The 18,411-nt window shown below is 40.2% G+C and overlaps 1 protein-coding gene across 1 annotated transcript; it reads right to left on the reverse strand.

The window, feature by feature from the left end:
• Nucleotides 1-4,203: 4,203 nt before the first annotated feature.
• On the reverse strand, nt 4,204-5,884 carry LOC117390859 (serine/threonine-protein kinase pim-1-like). The gene is made up of 6 exons (XM_033988666.1): nt 5,821-5,884; nt 5,274-5,668; nt 5,140-5,187; nt 4,672-5,059; nt 4,407-4,577; nt 4,204-4,298 (listed from the first exon to the last, which is right to left on the reverse strand). The coding sequence occupies exons 1-6, from the start codon at nt 5,882-5,884 to the stop codon at nt 4,204-4,206; spliced, it is 1,161 nt and encodes a 386-aa protein (XP_033844557.1).
• Between the last annotated feature and the right edge of the window lie 12,527 nt (nt 5,885-18,411).

The raw sequence follows: 18,411 nt of genomic DNA on the forward strand, positions 1-18,411 counted from the left end.
CGAGCTAACTGCTAATGAGCTAACTGCTAACGAGCTAACTGCTAATGAGCTAACTCCTAACTAGATATCTCATTAGCATTTAGCTCGTAACAGTGAGTGTCTTACTTTTACCAAGAACACTTTGACCAATATGTTCTTGCTGTGCGTCTTTTCAAAGCTCTGAACTCTCACTAAGCTCTATTCAGTCACTAAATGTGTTTGTCAATTAGAATAACTGATAATGTAACTGGTATCGTCAAGAGCAGACTATACTGTTATACTTGTGGCTATTGCTGTTCTGAGCCTATGGAATTTTCAGTCTTTTTACAACTGGTAAAACTAGTTAATTTAGTCAAATATGAATGTGTGGCAGTGAACTGGCCTGAGCTCCAATGGCAAATTCAGATTAGCGCCCCCTAAAGACTAGGACCGGCCCTGGGGTTAGGGTCTAGTAAGATCACTGTGCCCTAACCCTAACTCCTGTCATTTGTAATAATGCAATAGTTTCAAAACAAAAACGTATTTGAATGTTCCTAAATCAGTACTAGAGCAGGAGTAAAAAAGTTCATTTGAGAACTGCACCACCACTGTGTCCACAGAAGTGAAACTAAAAGTATTTTTATTTGTGGAGCCCAAACCAGGAGTTTGAGTCACTGATTTGCGTCCGGGCTCACCAGCTCACCTCAATTGTATTTTAGCGTAACGACTGTTTAGTTTGTGGCTAATGTTGAACAAGGGACATTCCTGGCACTCCTTAAACCTGGAGACGTGACTTAACAATCAACTCCAGATAAAAAAGAAGAAAATGCCTTATTGTCCTTTTGTGTGTTTAAGAGATTCTTGTCCTGGCATTGTTTTTGGATGTTTGCCAGTTGGGTCTATAGGGCCATTCCTCTAGTCCCATAATTATAGATTAAACAGAAGATGTTGTCTTTATCAAGCAGATGGTTCATCCAAAAATAAAGCCTTGTAAATGATCACATGCAAAGAATAATATTTAAAAAATATGAAAGGAAGTAGTGTTGCCACCTGTTTGTCTCCATTTTATTTGTGGAGATATTATTGCTTTGCCATAAAGGCCCATAGTATCTTAGCTTTTTTTTTTTTAAATTACAGATGAAAAATACCATGAAAAACAAACATTCTTAATGTGAATGGGCTTGCCTCTCCACAGATCTGACACGTAACTTGGCCTGTTGTGTTACCTGCAAAGCAACAACATCTCTGGAGACAACCAGGTGACAGACCCTCCACCAGAATAGTTACATAGTACACCCTTTAAATTAGAAGTGTGAATGAAAAGTTGCAGAAAGTGCAAACTTATAAAAGGCCTATTTTCATGAATAACCAGTAGCCACTTAAAGGTGTACTGTGCAACTTTTCTGGTGAAGTGTGTGCCATCTGCTTGTCTCCATAGAGATGAGAAACCTGCACAGTATGACATACATTTTCACTGTTAATAGGATCTTCACATATCTGACCTGCATGTCTCTATGGTTAGAGAAGTTTAAAGCTATATTTGGGAACATTCCAGGTAAAGCAATAGCATTTCCATGACGATTAACATGTGGTGGACCCTTTACCAGAAAAGTTACATAGTACATCTTTAAAAACCCAACTTTCCAGCCTTCCTTACTGACATCAACACATTAATCTTGTGGGCCCCAGAGGTTCAAAGCAGCTCTTGGATAATGGTTGAGTAAACGTTTCTGGGTAACAGTTCCCTTTACCTTTATTAACCCGGGTCCATTTATTCGGGGGTGCACACGGCTCTAAACGGGAGGCCCCAGCTGCTGTCCCATTGGCTGCAGCTGTTCCATAGACGTGCTTTTCACTTGAACCAGATCAGATAATCTCATGTGGTATGTCTGAATGTCCCGTGTTTAGTCTGGGATTTGATTCTCCATTTAATTGAATGATGCAATAGCAGTTATACATCTTTTAACTGTGTCCAAATTTCTGTGTAAGCTTTATTGGCGTATTGGCGCCCCCGTGTGTCGAGTAAAAGATGTGCAAGAAGTCATTGAAACTTCACACTAGCTGTGGTTACATGTGTGCCCAAAATCTGTTCATGGAGAGGTTTTTGAAGTTATAAAATTATTAAATTAATAACAAATCATTAAATAGATATTTTCAGATACAGATATTTTTCATTTTGTCCAGCTTATCAAAATACACAGATGCTATATTGGGTTTGTCTGAATCTGACGATGTTTGCAAAAGTTACAGGAATTTTTATGCTTCGTTAAGACATCATTATGACCTCACACTGAGACTTATGTAAATTCTTTTAACAACTTTTGACCCCAGATATGACCTTATAAGGCTGCCTCGGTTTAGAGTCCATCTCATAAAAACCGTAGGACAAGTTTGTTAAAGTATGATTTGCTATATTTGGACATCTGTGTACGGTATATTCTGTCAGATATCAACAATAAACAAAGTCGGATCCGTAACTCTCCAAAGGAACGTAACAGTGCGCGCCTCACCCGTGCGCACAGATGAGATGTTAAGGTGTGCACATCTTATATTTTTACCTACAATAATGCAAACTGCAGAATAAAACAACACCTTTTAAACAATGGACAAATTAAGTCTAATTCATACAGCTGAACACAAATGTGCCGGAGCGCATGGTCCGAATGCGCACTATGTGCACAGAAGAAAAGCTAACGATTATACACGGTATATTTTACCTACAATTAAGTCAATAGCAGAATAAACCACGCCGATTGAGAACAGCATCCAATCCATCAAAAAATAAGGTCCTTTACTCCTGAGTCCACTGTGGGATCTTTACTCTTTGCCATGAACTGCTCTGGGTCAGAGATGCGCCATTATGCATTTTCTGCATCCACTCGTTTCCCAATTCACCAAAGTGCCTTAATTAAAAAAATTAAGTGTTCGTCGACGGGCACTTGCGTCACTTCCGGCGCAACAAGGACCGGTCCATTTCGCCTGCATGGCATTGAGGAGTACACATTTTCTTCCGGGTACGTCTGTTTACGGAAAACCATGGATGTGATACATCATCCTGTCCCACTGCTCATTGGCTGTAAGGGGCAGAAGTGTATGTACATTGCTGTAAAGTTGTAAAGTAGGCCCGGGTCGTCAGAACGTTAACAGGTTAATAATTATCGCGATAATATCGTTAATCGCGATTATTTTGGCCACAATAATCGTGAGTCTAAAATTTAATATCGTCCCATCCCTAATCTATGGTTGTTTGTGTATACCGCTTTCCTTTCCTAGTGTCCATCTTCGGAGCTTTATTTGTTTTTCAAGTAGCGCCTGGGAAGTGAAATATTGATGATTTGAGTTCGGAGCTGGTCTTTGGCGCTGCTCACTCCATGCGACCGCAAGCAGAAGTCCTTTTCCTATTTTTTTGTGGTTGATCTTTTGACTTAGAGCTTTTGTGTTTCTGTCTCAATTTATACTGAGCGCTACAGTGTTCTATCAACTAGACTCATTGAGCATGCTCAGACTGTCTCCACTGTGCCCTGTGGGACAGTGGTTGAGAAGAGGGGCAGGGTGGTCCAGAGCTGGTCTCATTATGTGGAGGTCCGGCCTGGGGCAGATGGTCCTGTCTGGGGACTTCCAAATGATAAAGGATTTGTGATCATTTAAAAATTCTGGTGACCATGAAAAATTGACCAATGATGTTTTTATGTCAGGAGTGGGATTCGAGCTGCCAACCTTCTGATCAGTATTAACCTTTATTTTTAAATTGAATCTCTTCTAACAAAGGCCTCCATAGTGAATCCCCAGTGATCCTCAGCCCTGTAGCTCCGTGCACAGTACTCTTTACCTCCTAAACATATTGTATTTTATTAGGTGCAGGTCGAGCAGGTGATTTTTCTTCTGAGCTAAAAGCGTGACATGCGGTGCAGGTGCATAATTAGCCCTTGGTCTGTTTTGTAACGGGTTTGGGTTTGGGCCATTACTTTAGGCTTTACAAGCAATTATGATAATGCTGCAGTTGTAGAGCTGTTTCCCGGTTTGTTTAAAACAGGAAGAGATGTACAGTATATACAGAGGAGAATTGTAAGAAGGAAAAGTGTAGGCTTACATGATTTCAAATGCAAATTTATTAATGCAATGATTTAAAAAATGCAGTATAAAAAAGTATAAAAAATGGCTATAAAAATTTAAATTGTAATAATTGTTGAATTGTCTAAAAAAGTAATTGAAATAAAATCATTGTTCTAAAATAAAACTAGAAGCTTATGTCTCCAACCAAGGGTGACGCAGAAGCTCCTCAAACGAGGGCCTGTCATTAGGGTTTTTGGCCAGGCAAGATTTAAGGAAATGCCGACATTCTGAAACACAAAAAAGGGAAAAGGTTAGGAAATAAATATAAACCAAGTTCTTCATCTCAAAATACACTTGACATGTTTATGTTGTAATATATAAATGTAATATCTTACCTTCTGACAGGCCCGAGCCGAAGCGTCTCTTCCTCCTCAGGTAACAGTGTGTATTAAAGGCCTTGAGATGGAGGAGGTCGTAGAGCAGCGTGCCCAGATGAAAGACTGTGGTGGGCTCAGCTCTGTACGCTTTACAGGAATACCACTCAGGAGGCGCTTTACTGAATGTCCCTGAAATCACAATATCAGTTATGATACTTACTCTGCTTTTTACACTTTATTACTCATTACTGTTGAAAATAGTACTTAAGAGAAGATGAAATACCTGCATAATAATCATAGGTGCCTTCCTTGACTAGACAACCACAGCCAAAGTCAATGACCCGTGCTTTGGGGTAGCTGTGGTTCGTCTCCACTAGAATATTCTCTAGTTTCAAGTCGCGGTGGAACACGTCGCTGTTATGCATTTGGATGGAGGCTTCCACCATCTGCTTAAGAATTACTTTTGCCTCCTCTTCCTCCAGCACTCCTCCTTTGGCATCTTTATAATCTAGCAAGTCCACTGCGGGATAAGGCCGTTCCATCACGAGGATGAGCTCCTCTGGAAGCTCATAACAGTCCAGTAAAGAGACCACGGCCGGGCAGTTCCCCTGGGACACTTTAGCCATAAGAGCCACTTCATCGATGATGTTGTATTCCACGCCATTCTGCACCTGAAAAACACCAAAGCATTTTACTCATAATGCTCACTTTAATCTGTTTGTTTTGGTTAAAGGTATATAATTTCACCTACCACTTTTTTATAGAAGACTTTGTCTCGTGGAATGTGCTTGATGGCCACCTGTAACAGTACAAATGTTAGTGCTTTATATTTTGGGATATTTTGGTGTCATTTTGAAAGTTATAATAGTCGTAATAAATGCTTACAATGGAGGCGTCATGCAGACATATGCCGGCAAACACAGAGCCGAAGCCTCCGCTGCCCAGATTGTGCAGCTCAATGTACTTCGACTCAAAGTCAGCTCTGCTGGTGCTGACCTGGTAGTTGACATCGTATAGTTCATCCTCAGGAGAACTGCAGCTCTCAGGAGAACTGCAGTTCTCAGGAGGACTGCAGGTCTGAGGAGAACTGCAGGTCTGAGGAGGACTGCAGGTCTGAGGAGGACTGCAGGTCTGAGGAGAACTGCAGATCTGAGGAGAACTGCAGCTCTCGGGCAAACTCTCAAGTTTGGCCTTTTTGAGTTCGACGTTGGGCTCAAACTCGGCTTTCCGTTTCCTTTGTACCTTGGTCTGTCCCTCCACAGGGACACAGGTGTCAGTGCCTAACACAACAATATGATCATTAGTGAAAACTGCTCATACCAGTGTCTAAACTGACACTAACACTGAAAATCTATAATATTGTGGTATTGTAACTGAATTTCTGCATTTTGAGTCTGAAGTCTGGCTCTCTGCTCCATAAATCCTGACATACCTGAACTTTTTGCACTGTCCTCCTGCTCAGAGGTCCAACGCCTCTTTTTAGCACGTTGTGGCATCATTGTCTGCACTTTGGTTTAGTTTGCCAAAGTACTTTCACTGTTTATTTGCTCTGTGTGAGAAGTGTGTCTGCTCTCGACGAAGGTTTGGTATCGACTGGTTCAGATCCAGTCTGAACCAGACTAGGTAAACTCCACGGTGACTTTATGACATCACCGATCATCGTCACGGCACCAGAGATTCTAGAATTTGGAGCATTTGTTCTTTGGAACTGGTCTTAGTTTTAACTTGGACATTTATTTACATTTAAATTATTAAAATATGTTTTTATAATCAATCTGTTTTTAATGATATAACTATTGCATTTCTCAATTGTTTTGTAATTTGTGTACTATTCGTTATGTCCCATAGTGTTTATATTGTGTTTGGATTTAGTCTAAATGTATTTTTCCGCTGCATACATATATATTACTTTTCAAGAATATTAATACTTTTCTATTTACTTTACCTCAATATCACAACAGTCTGTGTATGAAACCACAAAGTTATGTGTCAGTACAAAAATACAAAAATGGCACAATATTTTCTCTTGGTGATCTTATTTCTTCTCATCTCCGGTGATCTTCGGCCCCACCTCTTCTCCGTTTGATAATAAAGATGACACTTGTCTGTACTGTAGTAGTGAAGTTTAGCAGTTGAGAGTTAAGAGATTTGCCAAAAGAAACGTGGACCAAGTACTGATACTTGAGGCACAGCTGGTAGAGCTCGCCCTTCAACCAGAGGGTTAAAATTTAATCTTGAATCTCGTTCTTGTTGCTGTTGTGTCTTGGTGCATTTAACCCTTGTCATCCACTCCAGTCACAGTATAAAGTGGCTGGTTATATCTTGAGGGAAATCGTGAATAATCTGCTAATCACTGTTTTTATTGTGGCTACCCCTGGACAAAAAGCACTGCTAATCTTGAACAAACTAATTAATACAAAAAAACATTTCATTTCCATCATATTCTGTTTGAAATCAAATTAAATATTGTCTGTAGTCATCTCAAGGAGCTCAACTCATTTAACATTAGACTTTAGCATCTTGTATGTTTTTTCTGCTGCTCTTTTACCTGCCAAAGTGCATTTATACAAAGTGTTTTTACTGGTGTGATTGTGACGAACCTCTGCCTCGTGTGGAACAGTTTACTCCTGGTCTTAATGACTGTAATTTCACGGTAAATAAAAAAAAAAAAAAAAACAGCCTTTGCGAACATTTGTAAAGCCTTAGACAAAATCTCTTTCTTTCTGTTAAGTGCAGGTTAAATGGTCCCTCCTTATATTGGACCAGCTCTTGACCCTGATATTTACTGATTCTGATCTGCAGATTTTAGATTTAATGTACACAGTTCTGGTCTAAGTCTCTCACGCAAAGTACAAAATGTTACTGAGCCTAGATATCATCTGTTAAGACGTCAGTTTCCCCAAGTTAGGTGTGTAAAATGATATTGTATGCGTTATGCGTAGAACAGTAAGGTTAAGTAAGGACAGACCTGCAACATCCACAGTGAAAAGTTATTATTGTTTTAATTCAAACTTTAATCCCAGTTTCATTTGCCATTCAGTACTAATTGCTGCTGTTTACATGTGTTTGTTAACAGTTTAAGATACGAACTGGTACACATTGTCAGAAATGCAAACAAATATAAAACATTTTTATTTAATATACACAACTTTTAAACTTCTTTCTGTGTGTGTTCTTCTGTTTAGATGTTGTAACCCACCTCTTGTCAGGCTGTACCCATTCCACAACAACTACAATAAGAGTGACCAGTGAGAATAGTTGCACACATTTTGAACATCCACTGTCACACTGAGAGGAATCTGTATCTGCACACCCAGCTGCTCTATTACTGTACATTTATATATCATACCAAAACACAATATAAAATGTATATTTGTATATAAAATACAGTCAAAACAACTGGTATGGGTCAAAATAAATATATATTTACAAACCACACACTGCAAACAATCAACAAACACACTTCAAAATGTAAACAAACACACACTGGAAACTAAGAACACACTGTACATGATTGTACACTGAGACATTCTGCAACAGTGGCTCAGTGGTTAGAGCCGTCCTTAGTTCTGTCATTGTGTCCTTAGGCAAGACACTTCACCCAAATGGTGTGTGTGTGATGATTGGTGGTGAGATCTTCACTCGGTCCGAGATGCCTCTAGTTTAACTTGTACAGACATCCACAGTGTCCTCGGTCGCGCACTTCATAATCCTGTCTGCTATACATTCCTGAGGCTGGCTGAGGAAAGATGGGAGAGCCGCTCTTGTAGGATCTCGGATTTGCAAATATAAAAAAAAAATCCTTATTATATATGTTAAATTTTTGTTTTAATTGATCAAATGTAGCAAATGTTTTGTTAATGAACAGGTCTGCTATAGAATGAATCCCTCTGAGGTACCAATGTATGAATGTCTTATCAGACAGCAATATATATCCCTGTTTTTTTATCAGAGGCGTTAAAACTGAACAATGATTTAATTTAAAATATCTCTTGAATTGGGACCAAATCTTTAATGACTGAGATACTACCGGGTTCTGACACTTAAATTTCGAAAGATCTGAAGTGTAGTACAATAGTGACCTCAAGGAATTTGGGAAAAAGGCCTGATCCTCCATCTGCCCCCAGCCAGATTTATGGTTTCTGCCCCAAAAGGACATGCATCTAATATTACAAGACCAGTAATACAAACGAAAGTTTGGCAACCCCATGCCTCCCAGAGGTTTGGGTCGCTGTAAAAACTTCCTTTTTATATATAAATATATAAATATGTACCGGGGATCCTTTGAAGAGCAGGCGGCCTTTAGCTCGAGACAGAGACATCACTTTTTCTTTGTCGGAGTAGTAGTGGAGTCGGGCTATTATGACACGCGCGTGCACCGTTGTGCGGGCTCTGTGGTCTGCTTCTATGAGTTCGATCTATCACACGATGGCACGATCAAAGTTCTCTTCACCAAGCATCTCCATCAGAAACTTGGCCATAAAGCTTACTGTGTTGTTTGCTTCTGCGCCCTCCTCAACACCCACTATCTGTATATTTTGCCTGCGGCTTCTATTCTCCAAATCTGTGCACTTTTCTTTCAGCTTCTTATGGTCATTAACCAATGACTGATATAAGTTTTCCAGAACCACAAGTCTATCAGATTGGTCATTTAAGGATTCTTCCGTGTCTTTCTGAGCACTTGCTGTCTCTTTGTGCATTGTAAACAGTTTGTCCACCCGCTCCATGAGCTCACCCCGGGTGTTTTCAATGTCCGCCTTGGTTTGACGACGCACGGCTGCAATGTCATTACGTATTTCTTTACAGTGAGAGTCGATTTCAGCTTTAATATCACCCTTCATGTTTTTCCTGAATGTCTCAAACTGATTTTGTAGTTCCACGCGTAGTATCCCCAGTGAGATGGGCCCCCCTCATCTGCAGGTCCGGTGTTAGCGGAGTTAGCATAACTTTTAGCAGCCTCGTCTTTATTTTTTAGAATCTTTCCCCTACGTCTGTCTCACTTTTATGTTTACAGCTAGAGAGCGCCCCTCGGTGGCCGTTATCCAGTAAAATTCCATAAATAAGCCGCACTGCTGTATAGGCCGCAGGGTTCAAAGCGTGGAAAAAAAGTAGCGGCTTATAATCCAAAATGTACGGTAATTAGCTTCAAAATGGCATGAGGTGTTAGGGTGTGGTTCCCATAGAATTTTTTGTTCAAGGTCACATAAGGAATGAGTGTGCCAAATGTTATTGGGTTACAACGTTTTTCTTTTTACAATAGAGGCAGACGAGTCTCTGACATTCATGCTCGGGCCCAATGAGACTTTTTTTTTTTTTTTACCATAAAAGTTAGAATGATGGGACTTTCTCACTTTGTTCCTCATTATGAAGGGCCTCTCTGTAATTTCTTTCACAAGTCCATGACAAATACATTGGCTTTTATTATTTTTTTCAAATAAAATTTGAAGGGGATGCTATAGAGCTATTTTAAATGATAGAGCCCCAATTTGCATCATTGCATCATTACATCTAGCTCAGAAATGTGCACATGAGCTTCATTAGATTCATTCAAATCCAACAATGTTTGTGAAAGATAACTTTTAACTTTAATTTTAACTTTAACTGCTAAACGTTTTTTGCACATGGGTTTTATGTCTTTTTGGCAAGTTTGAACTATTTTTGATGAAAACTGTTGGAGATGTCAAAAGATTTTGATGAGTGATTTTGTCAATCTCAGGTTCGATCCAGTATGGTCGACTGTAGGGTTATAATATCATTTTTTACATGTCCTGAAGTTTCATTTGTTGATATTTTTGTCAGCCTGCTCCCATTGGTGTAATGCAAATCGAAAAATTAGAAAAAAATTAGAGCTCACTGAACTCAAATTTTTGATACCACTTAATTGTCTATGTTATTTTGTACTGCTTGATTTTTGTGATTTTCCTCAATCTTGTACAAATACAATAAGGCTTTCACACATTCACACTCAGATAAACAAACATGAAAACACTGACAAAATGTTATTGAACATGTTATAGATTCTTTTACATCGTGCTGGTACATCAAGTCTTGCACAGGTTACTCTGGGTTGGTCATAAAACTTTCCCATAGTATACTATAGTAACATAACATGCCTGACATGATTTTAATGTAATATTAGTTCTCCACCAGCAGGGTTAGGACCTGTTTTTCCCCCAATGTATTGTAATTTGTAACAACATTTTTTTTTTTTTTTTTTTGAATTGTTTGGCTGCAACTACACTTTGAAACTACCATCTGCAATTTTATTGGCTGCTGACCAAGCCCTGTTGTATTCTCACATATGAGCACTAGATGCCCTCTACACTACTGCAAATAAAGTTACAGATGGTCGCTTTAATGTGACCTTGCCTGCCATGGCTGTGTGCACTGGGGCTGCGTGACTATCGCACACAGTCGTTGTTCACGCTACCTCCTGCGCTACAGCTGAAGCACGTGCTGGCACCCTGAGTGCAGCGGTAGATATTTTCAATTCCGTTGATGGCGTTTCCGAGGTTCATCAGCGCAGTGCGACTGTTCTGCTCCAGAGTGGCTGCTAAAAATGTTGTACTGACCGGAACAAAGATATGAGAAAACACGACTGCATAATTAGTCCAGCGCCTGACATTGGTCATTCCAGTGAGAATGCTGAAGCTATTTTCAGTACTACAGCATCGAGTGGAGCACGGGGACTTGTACACGTAAAACAACATGAGGTCAGTGCTCTGGATCCCGCGATTGATTCTGTTGGTTAGATGCTGGAAGTTTTGCAGGACACGGTATTCAGCATGTTGCACCAGCCCGTCCACCTCCTCCTTGAGTTTCTTGATGTCATTGTTTTTGCACTTTTTTTTGTCATCAAAGTCCCTCCAGTAGCGCACGGCGGGACACCTCTGTGTGACGTAGTCCCAGGTCACGGGCTCATCGGGGCACTGTTTCTTGAAGTCTGGGTATTTGAGGACGGTTGCACCCACCACCCGAGCCCCTGTGTATACCTGACAGCGGTCCAGGGCTCTCCTTACATTTTCAGGCGGGTCAGCGGCTGTCACAAGGCTGAAGTCATGCCTCCTGAGGTCATTTAGTGGGATACTGATGGCCAAACTGAACATGGGAGCATCTCTGATGGGAAAACAACAGTACATTCAGAATATCTTCTGTACTTAAATGCAGGCTAGTATGGACAGGGAAAGAGTGGGGAGAAGATAAGGTCATCCTTTTTTGTCTCCCATCTGCACAGGTACAAATTTTACACACACTACCTTGAGGTTTTTTTTACTTGAAGTACCAGTTTTTTTGACTGTGAGCAACTTACTGATGCGCTCGATACGTTGGCTTGTATCTGCAAATATCACACAGATATCAGTTATTTAACTACACAAGAGTCACAGCCCCACCATGAGGCTGTGAGCTGACAATGCATGTACTTAACATTTTATACGACGAGACTCACACATTCAAGAGGTCATTCACGAATCTCGCCAAGTCGTTTTTGTTCACCACTGCTTCACTGAGTGGAGCTGAGAGAAACAGGGCCAAAACCATGACTGTCCACAGAGCCGCCATCTGCAACAACAAGGCGTTATAGCTGCACTCTGTAACTTTTTTCCCTGGTGAGAATGAGGGTCTGTCCATTTGCTTGTTTGCTGTGATATGCTAATCAATGATTTGATTTACTAACTTTCTGTTGGTTAAGTCAACAATTTTGTGAAGCCATGTAATGTGACTGCTTTTCAATCAAGCCTTTCTGTCACTTGCTTAGCATTGAATGTTCCACAGTATTGCATTAAACCTATCTATGTAGCATTTCTATCATTAAACGTATTGCGCAAAGATAATCGTAAAAAATGCATTCTTACTGTGAACGGGGTTACCTCTCCACAGATCTGACTTGTAACTTGGCCTTGTACTGTCAGCTGTTGTGGTTAGTTCTAGTCTGAAACAGAAATATTTACTTTTAACTTGTACAAAAAATCATAGTACATTACAGAACAAAGAGTGTGCATTAGAATCACACTGCAAACAAGTAAAAAATATTATATCAGATCAGTCCTACCTTTAACCCGTTTAGAAGGAGAATCTGTCTATTGTAATAGACTGGAGATATTAAATCGGATGCCATGGCGCCTACAGTTTTATATGGACAAGCTGGTGCATTGCCCTTTGTGTTAATAATTAAATAACAAACTTGTATCCTGGAATGCACTCATGCACTGACAGAACACACTTAACTTTGGTCAAAGGTCATATAGTCCATTATTTAGGTAATTATTAAGTAATTAAAATCAATGTGCCCTGCCACTATGACCTCGGAGGAGTGTGGGTCTATTTTTCCTGGACACTGCAGCAGTCTGGTGCAGTTTTCAAGTCACTGGAAGTGTGTTATCATATGAAACTGCGTTGCTTTAGGCAAAAAAGCACCACAGTTGTTATAGTTGGTGTCACAGGCAATCTGCCAGTAACCTGCTTAAAGTATCTAAAGACTGTTTTTAAATTGTCGTCAGAATCGACCCTTAGTATCTAAGTAGTACATACTATCTACCGCTGACTTTCAGGTCAGAGGACAAACACTCCAACTGAGCAAATGTCGCCCCTGAATGATAGAAATATTAATTATTTTAAAAAGGAGGAGAGGGATTATTAAACGTTCAAGTTGTATTAGAATAAAGTTATAAGAAAATAATGAAATGTTTGTGACAAAATGTTAGAAACAAATGTTATATAAAAGTAATAGTAAAGAGACTGATCAGAAAAGCTAATTTCTATGTCAAAAAATGCACTGCTGACACTTCTCCAAGTGTTTGTGTTTGGTACAAACATTTGAACATTGTTATCAGAGATGAGCAGAGTAGCCAAAATATGTATTTAGATAAGAGATCTGTTGCAGATGCCCGAGCCACCTCTGCTGACTCCTCTCGACATGTAGGAGCAGTGGCTCTACTCGAAGCTCCTCCTGTGTGACCGAGCTCCTCACCCTGTCTCTAAGGGTGTGCCCAGCCACCCTGCGGAGGAAACCCATTTCAGCCACTTGTATCCGCGATCTTTCAGTCATTAACCAGAGCTCATGACCATAGGTGAGGACAGGAACGTAGATTGACTGGTAAATCGAGAGCTTTGCCTTTCAGCTCCTTCTTTACCAAAACAGACCGATACAGCGACTGCATCACTGCAGACGCTTCACCGATCTACCTGTCAATCTCACGCTCCATCCTTCCTTCACTCGTGAGCAAGACCCTGAGATACTTGAACTCTTCTACTTGAGGCGAAGACTCACCACCCACCCGGAGAGGGCAAGCCACCTTTTTCCAGTCGAGAACCATGGCCTTAGATTTGGAGGAGCTGATTCCCATCCCAGTCGCTTCACACTCGGCTGCAAACCGCCCCAGTGCCTGCTGCAGGTCCTGGCTTGATTAAGCCATCAGGGCAACATCATCCGCAAACAGCAGAGATGAGATTATGTGGTTCCCAAACCGGAACCCCTCCGGCCCCTGGCTGCGCCTAGAAATTCATAAATATAATGAACAGGATGGGTGACAAAGGGCAGCCCTGGCTGAGTACTCCCAGAGCACCCCGTAAAGGACACCACGAGGAACACGATCAAATGCCTTCTCCACATCCACAAAACACATGTGAACTGGTTGGGCAAACTCCCATGAACCTTTGAGGACCCGATGAATATATGGATGTGTGTGTGTGTGTGTATATATATATATATATATATATATATATATAAATACACACACATATACAGTGAGGCAAATAAGTATTTGAACACCCTGTGATTTTGCAAGTTCTCCCACTTAGAAATCATGGAGGGGTCTGAAATTTTCATCTTAGGTGCATGTCCACTGTGAGAGACATGATCTAAAAAAAAAAGATCTGGAAATCACATTGTATGATTTTTTAAAATAAATTATTTGTATGTTACTGCTGCAAATACGTATTTGAACACCTGAGAAAATCAATGTTAATATTTGGTACAGTAGCCTTTGTTTTCAATTACAGAGGTCAAACGTTTCCTGTAGTTTTTCACCAGATTTGCACACATTGCAGGAGGGATTTTGTCCCACTCCTCCACACAGATCTTCTCTACATCAGTTAGGTTTCTGGGCTGTCGCTGAGAAACACAGAGTTTGAGCTTCCTCCAAAGATTTCCTATTGGGTTTAGGTCTGGTGACTGGCTAGGCCACTCCAGAACCTTGATATGCTTCTTACGGAGCCACTCCTTGGTTATCCTGGCTGTGTGCTTCGGGTCATTGTCATGTTGGAAGATCCAGCCACGACCCATCTTCAATGCTCTAACTGAGGGAAGGAGGTTGTTACCCAAAATCTCGCAGTACATGGCCCTTTACAGCCTTGTGGAGGTCTACAGTTTTGTCTCATGTGCATTTTAACAGTTCTTTGGTCTTGGCCATGTTAGTAGTTGGAGTCTTACTGATTGTATGGGGTGGACAGGTGTCTTTATGCAGCTAAAACAGGTGCTTCTAATTTAGGATAATGGTGGTGGTGGATTTTTTAAAGGTGGACTAACAGGTCTTTGAGGGTCAGAATTCTAGCTGATAGAAAGGTGTTCAAATACGTATTTGCGCGTGTGTGTGTGTGTGTGTGTGCGTGTGCGTGTGCGGGTGTGTGTGTGTGTGTGTGTGTGTGATCGCCCGGATAGCAACCTTAGTTGTTCAACTAGGAACAGAGCAGAGCTGAGACAGTTGTCCAGTGAAGACCCAACTGCATTTGTTTAAAGACCAAAAAATATTTACAAAAACAAGAAAAAGTTTAAAAGAATCAGCATTGCAGTACCTGTTACACATACAGCACCCTCTCCTTAGCCAACTAAGGTTTGTTTCTTTTATAGAGCACCTCCCTAATTGGCTGAGCCCACTCTCTACTACAGGTAAGTTTTTCCCAAATCTGATTCTTTTGTTAAAAATTTAGCTCCAATCAAACAGTGTAATCATTTATTCAATTAAGTTGTTAGCTAAAATAGAGCGCTGTGTTTAATGTATTTTATTTTAACAGTGAACACTAATTAAACACCCCAAAAGCTAAAATATAGGACACCCCTCCGTGTTGGCACCCAATTATCTGTCCCGGAACCTTCTTAAGGTGCTTCGGCTCCCCGGGGACTCATTTGGCCAAAACACCTAAGGCAGGCAACATGGGTGAGTCAAAATTCGAACAATTCAATTACATCACTTAACTGATACTACATTTATGAATAAAACATTTAAAATGTTTGTGTATGTCCTTTCTTTCTGCTAGCCTCAAAGATAGGCCCATGTAATGGACTAGCTACATTACAGTGTGTATATATATATATATATATATATAATGTGACAACTTATATTGTCATTAGTTGCCGTTAACCCTGGTAGACCTACAAAATATTGTTTTTGCGTGTACTTTATTTTTATTATAATGTATTCTGAAGGTTAGTATGATTAAATTAATAGCTGAAAATAATGATTTTTTTTTTTTCAGTTTTATCTATACTACTTTATCTATACTACTATACTGTGTCGTGTGTGTGTGTAACAGTCCTTGGAGAAAAAAATAGCATGAGATTTTGAACATGTGCGTACAGTAACTGCCACTGTAAAAATAGGCCACCGCTTTGCCACTATTTCCAAATGACTGCAGAGGCTGCTGCGAGAAATTTCAAAGCAAAGTTGATATTTAAAAAAAAAAGATGATTCATGACTGTGGTCATCGGGGACAAATTGCTCTGGAAAGAACATTGGTGTAAGGACAGATAAGCAATCATATACAGTGGGGTTATGAAAAGTTTAGGAATACTTTACTATTTTGAAAAGTGGGTAGAAAAACAGAAGTGGCATTTTCTTTCCTGGACCCAAAATGGTGGGATTGGGCATAAGATTGAATCACAAGAGACGTGTGATTTAAATCATAGATTTATAGATTGATTGATTGATAGATTTAATTTTGTAAAAATAACTGGATTCACAATTTGGTTACTGTCAATCTCACTAAAAATGAAATAGGCAAGGCAAGTTTAAGTTAAGTTTAGCACAATTTGTACTCAAAGTAATTCAAAGTGCTTTACAGAATAAGAAAGACATTAAAATCACAATACAACAAATCAAAACATAAATAATCATTACAAAATGTACATGAGAAGAGTGCAGAATAAAACCCTGTCATCATATACACAGTTAAACACAGCCATTTTGAGTCTGGATTTAAACATTGTAATAGTAGATGCCTGTCTCACATTTTCATGAAGACTGTTCCAGGTTTTAGCTGCATAAAACTGAAACACTGATTCCCCATGTTTAGTCCTGACTCTGGACACCAGCAGGAGGCCGGTCCCTGAAGTCCTCAGATTGTGAGTGTCGTAACATTAGGCAAGAGGGACCAAAGAGACAGAACTCGGGGAAGTTTACAAAAATGTAAAAAGGAAAATGACTGTAGATCAGATGGTGTGTCGGGAGCGAGGAGTTAGCCGTGGTCCAAGGGAAAAGCGTGAGTAGCTGAGTCTTAGACAGGGAGAACAGTACCGGTACAGGGAAGCAGGGTTGAAGACGGGAGAGGTGAGCTGGTCCAAGGAGCGGGATGTGAACACACGGATGATCTGGTGCCGAGTGTCGGGTCCTGGCTCCTCTTATCCGCCACAGGTGCAGCTGATTGTGATTGCTTCCAGGTGCGCATGGGAGGAGCCAAGATCTCCGCCCAGCTCCAGACTCAGACACGTGAGGGAGGGGAAAGGACAACAAATAAGGCAGGACAAACACTGATCGTGGCAGTGAAAATGGTTCACATGGCACTAACATGTCAGAGATGAAACAGTACTTTAAATCTCCCCTATTATAACACATGAACTATTACACTTATGATAATTACTCTTTAATTAACCTTAATAACCCATCAAAAAAGCTTAATTCATAATGACCTAACTGTTGAATGAATGAATGATTCAGGCTTAGTAACTTAATTATAAAGTTAGGAGTTAGGGTAAGGGTATAGTCTTAAGATTACTATATCCTAACCCTAACTCCTCTCATTGGTCATAATGCGATAACTAAAAAAAAAAAAACATATTTGAATGTTCCTAAATCAGTACAGAAGCAGGACTAAAACAAGTTAGTTAGTTGTCCTGGCATTGTTTTTGGATGTTTGCCACTCGGGGTCTAGGGCGCATTCCTTTAGTCCCATAATTGTAGATTAAACAGAAGATGTTGTCTTTATCAAGCAGGTGGTTCATGCCTATACTTGTCTTTAAAGGTGCACTGTGCAACTTTTCTGGTGAAGTGTGTGCCATCTGCTTGTCTCCATGGAGATGAGAAACCTGCACAGTATGACATAAATTTTACTGTTAATAGGATCGTCACATATCTGACCTGCTTGTCTCTATGGATAGAGAAGTTTAATGCTATATTTGGGAACATTCCAGGTAAAGCAATAGCATTTCCATGACAATTAACATGTGGTGGACCCTTTACCAGAAAGGTTACATAGTACATCTTTAAAAACCCAACTTTCCAGCCTTCCTTACTGACATCAACACATTAATCTTGTGGGCCCCAGAGGTTCAAAGCAGCTCTTGGATAATGGTTGAGTAAACGTTTCTGGGTAACAGTTCCCTTTACCTTTATTAACCCGGGTCCATTTATTCGGGGGTGCACACGGCTCTAAACGGGAGGCCCCAGCTGCTGTCCCATTGGCTGCAGATGTTCCATAGACGTGCTTTTCACTTGAACCAGATCAGATAATCTCATGTGGTATGTCTGAATGTCCCGTGTTTAGTCTGGGATTTGATTCTCCATTTAATTGAATGATGCAATAGCAGTTATACATCTTTTAACTGTGTCCAAATTTCTGTGTAAGCTTTATTGGCGTATTGGCGCCCCCGTGTGTCGAGTAAAAGATGTGCAAGAAGTCATTGAAACTTCACACTAGCTGTGGTTACATGTGTGCCCAAAATCTGTTTATGGAGAGGTTTTTGAAGTTATAAAATTATTAAAATACTCAAATAAATCATAAAGATCCAGAAATTAGATTATAATGTGATATA

The sequence above is a fragment of the Periophthalmus magnuspinnatus genome, chromosome 22 (assembly GCF_009829125.3).
Source record: "Periophthalmus magnuspinnatus isolate fPerMag1 chromosome 22, fPerMag1.2.pri, whole genome shotgun sequence".
NCBI classification, from domain to species: Eukaryota; Metazoa; Chordata; class Actinopteri; order Gobiiformes; family Gobiidae; genus Periophthalmus; species Periophthalmus magnuspinnatus.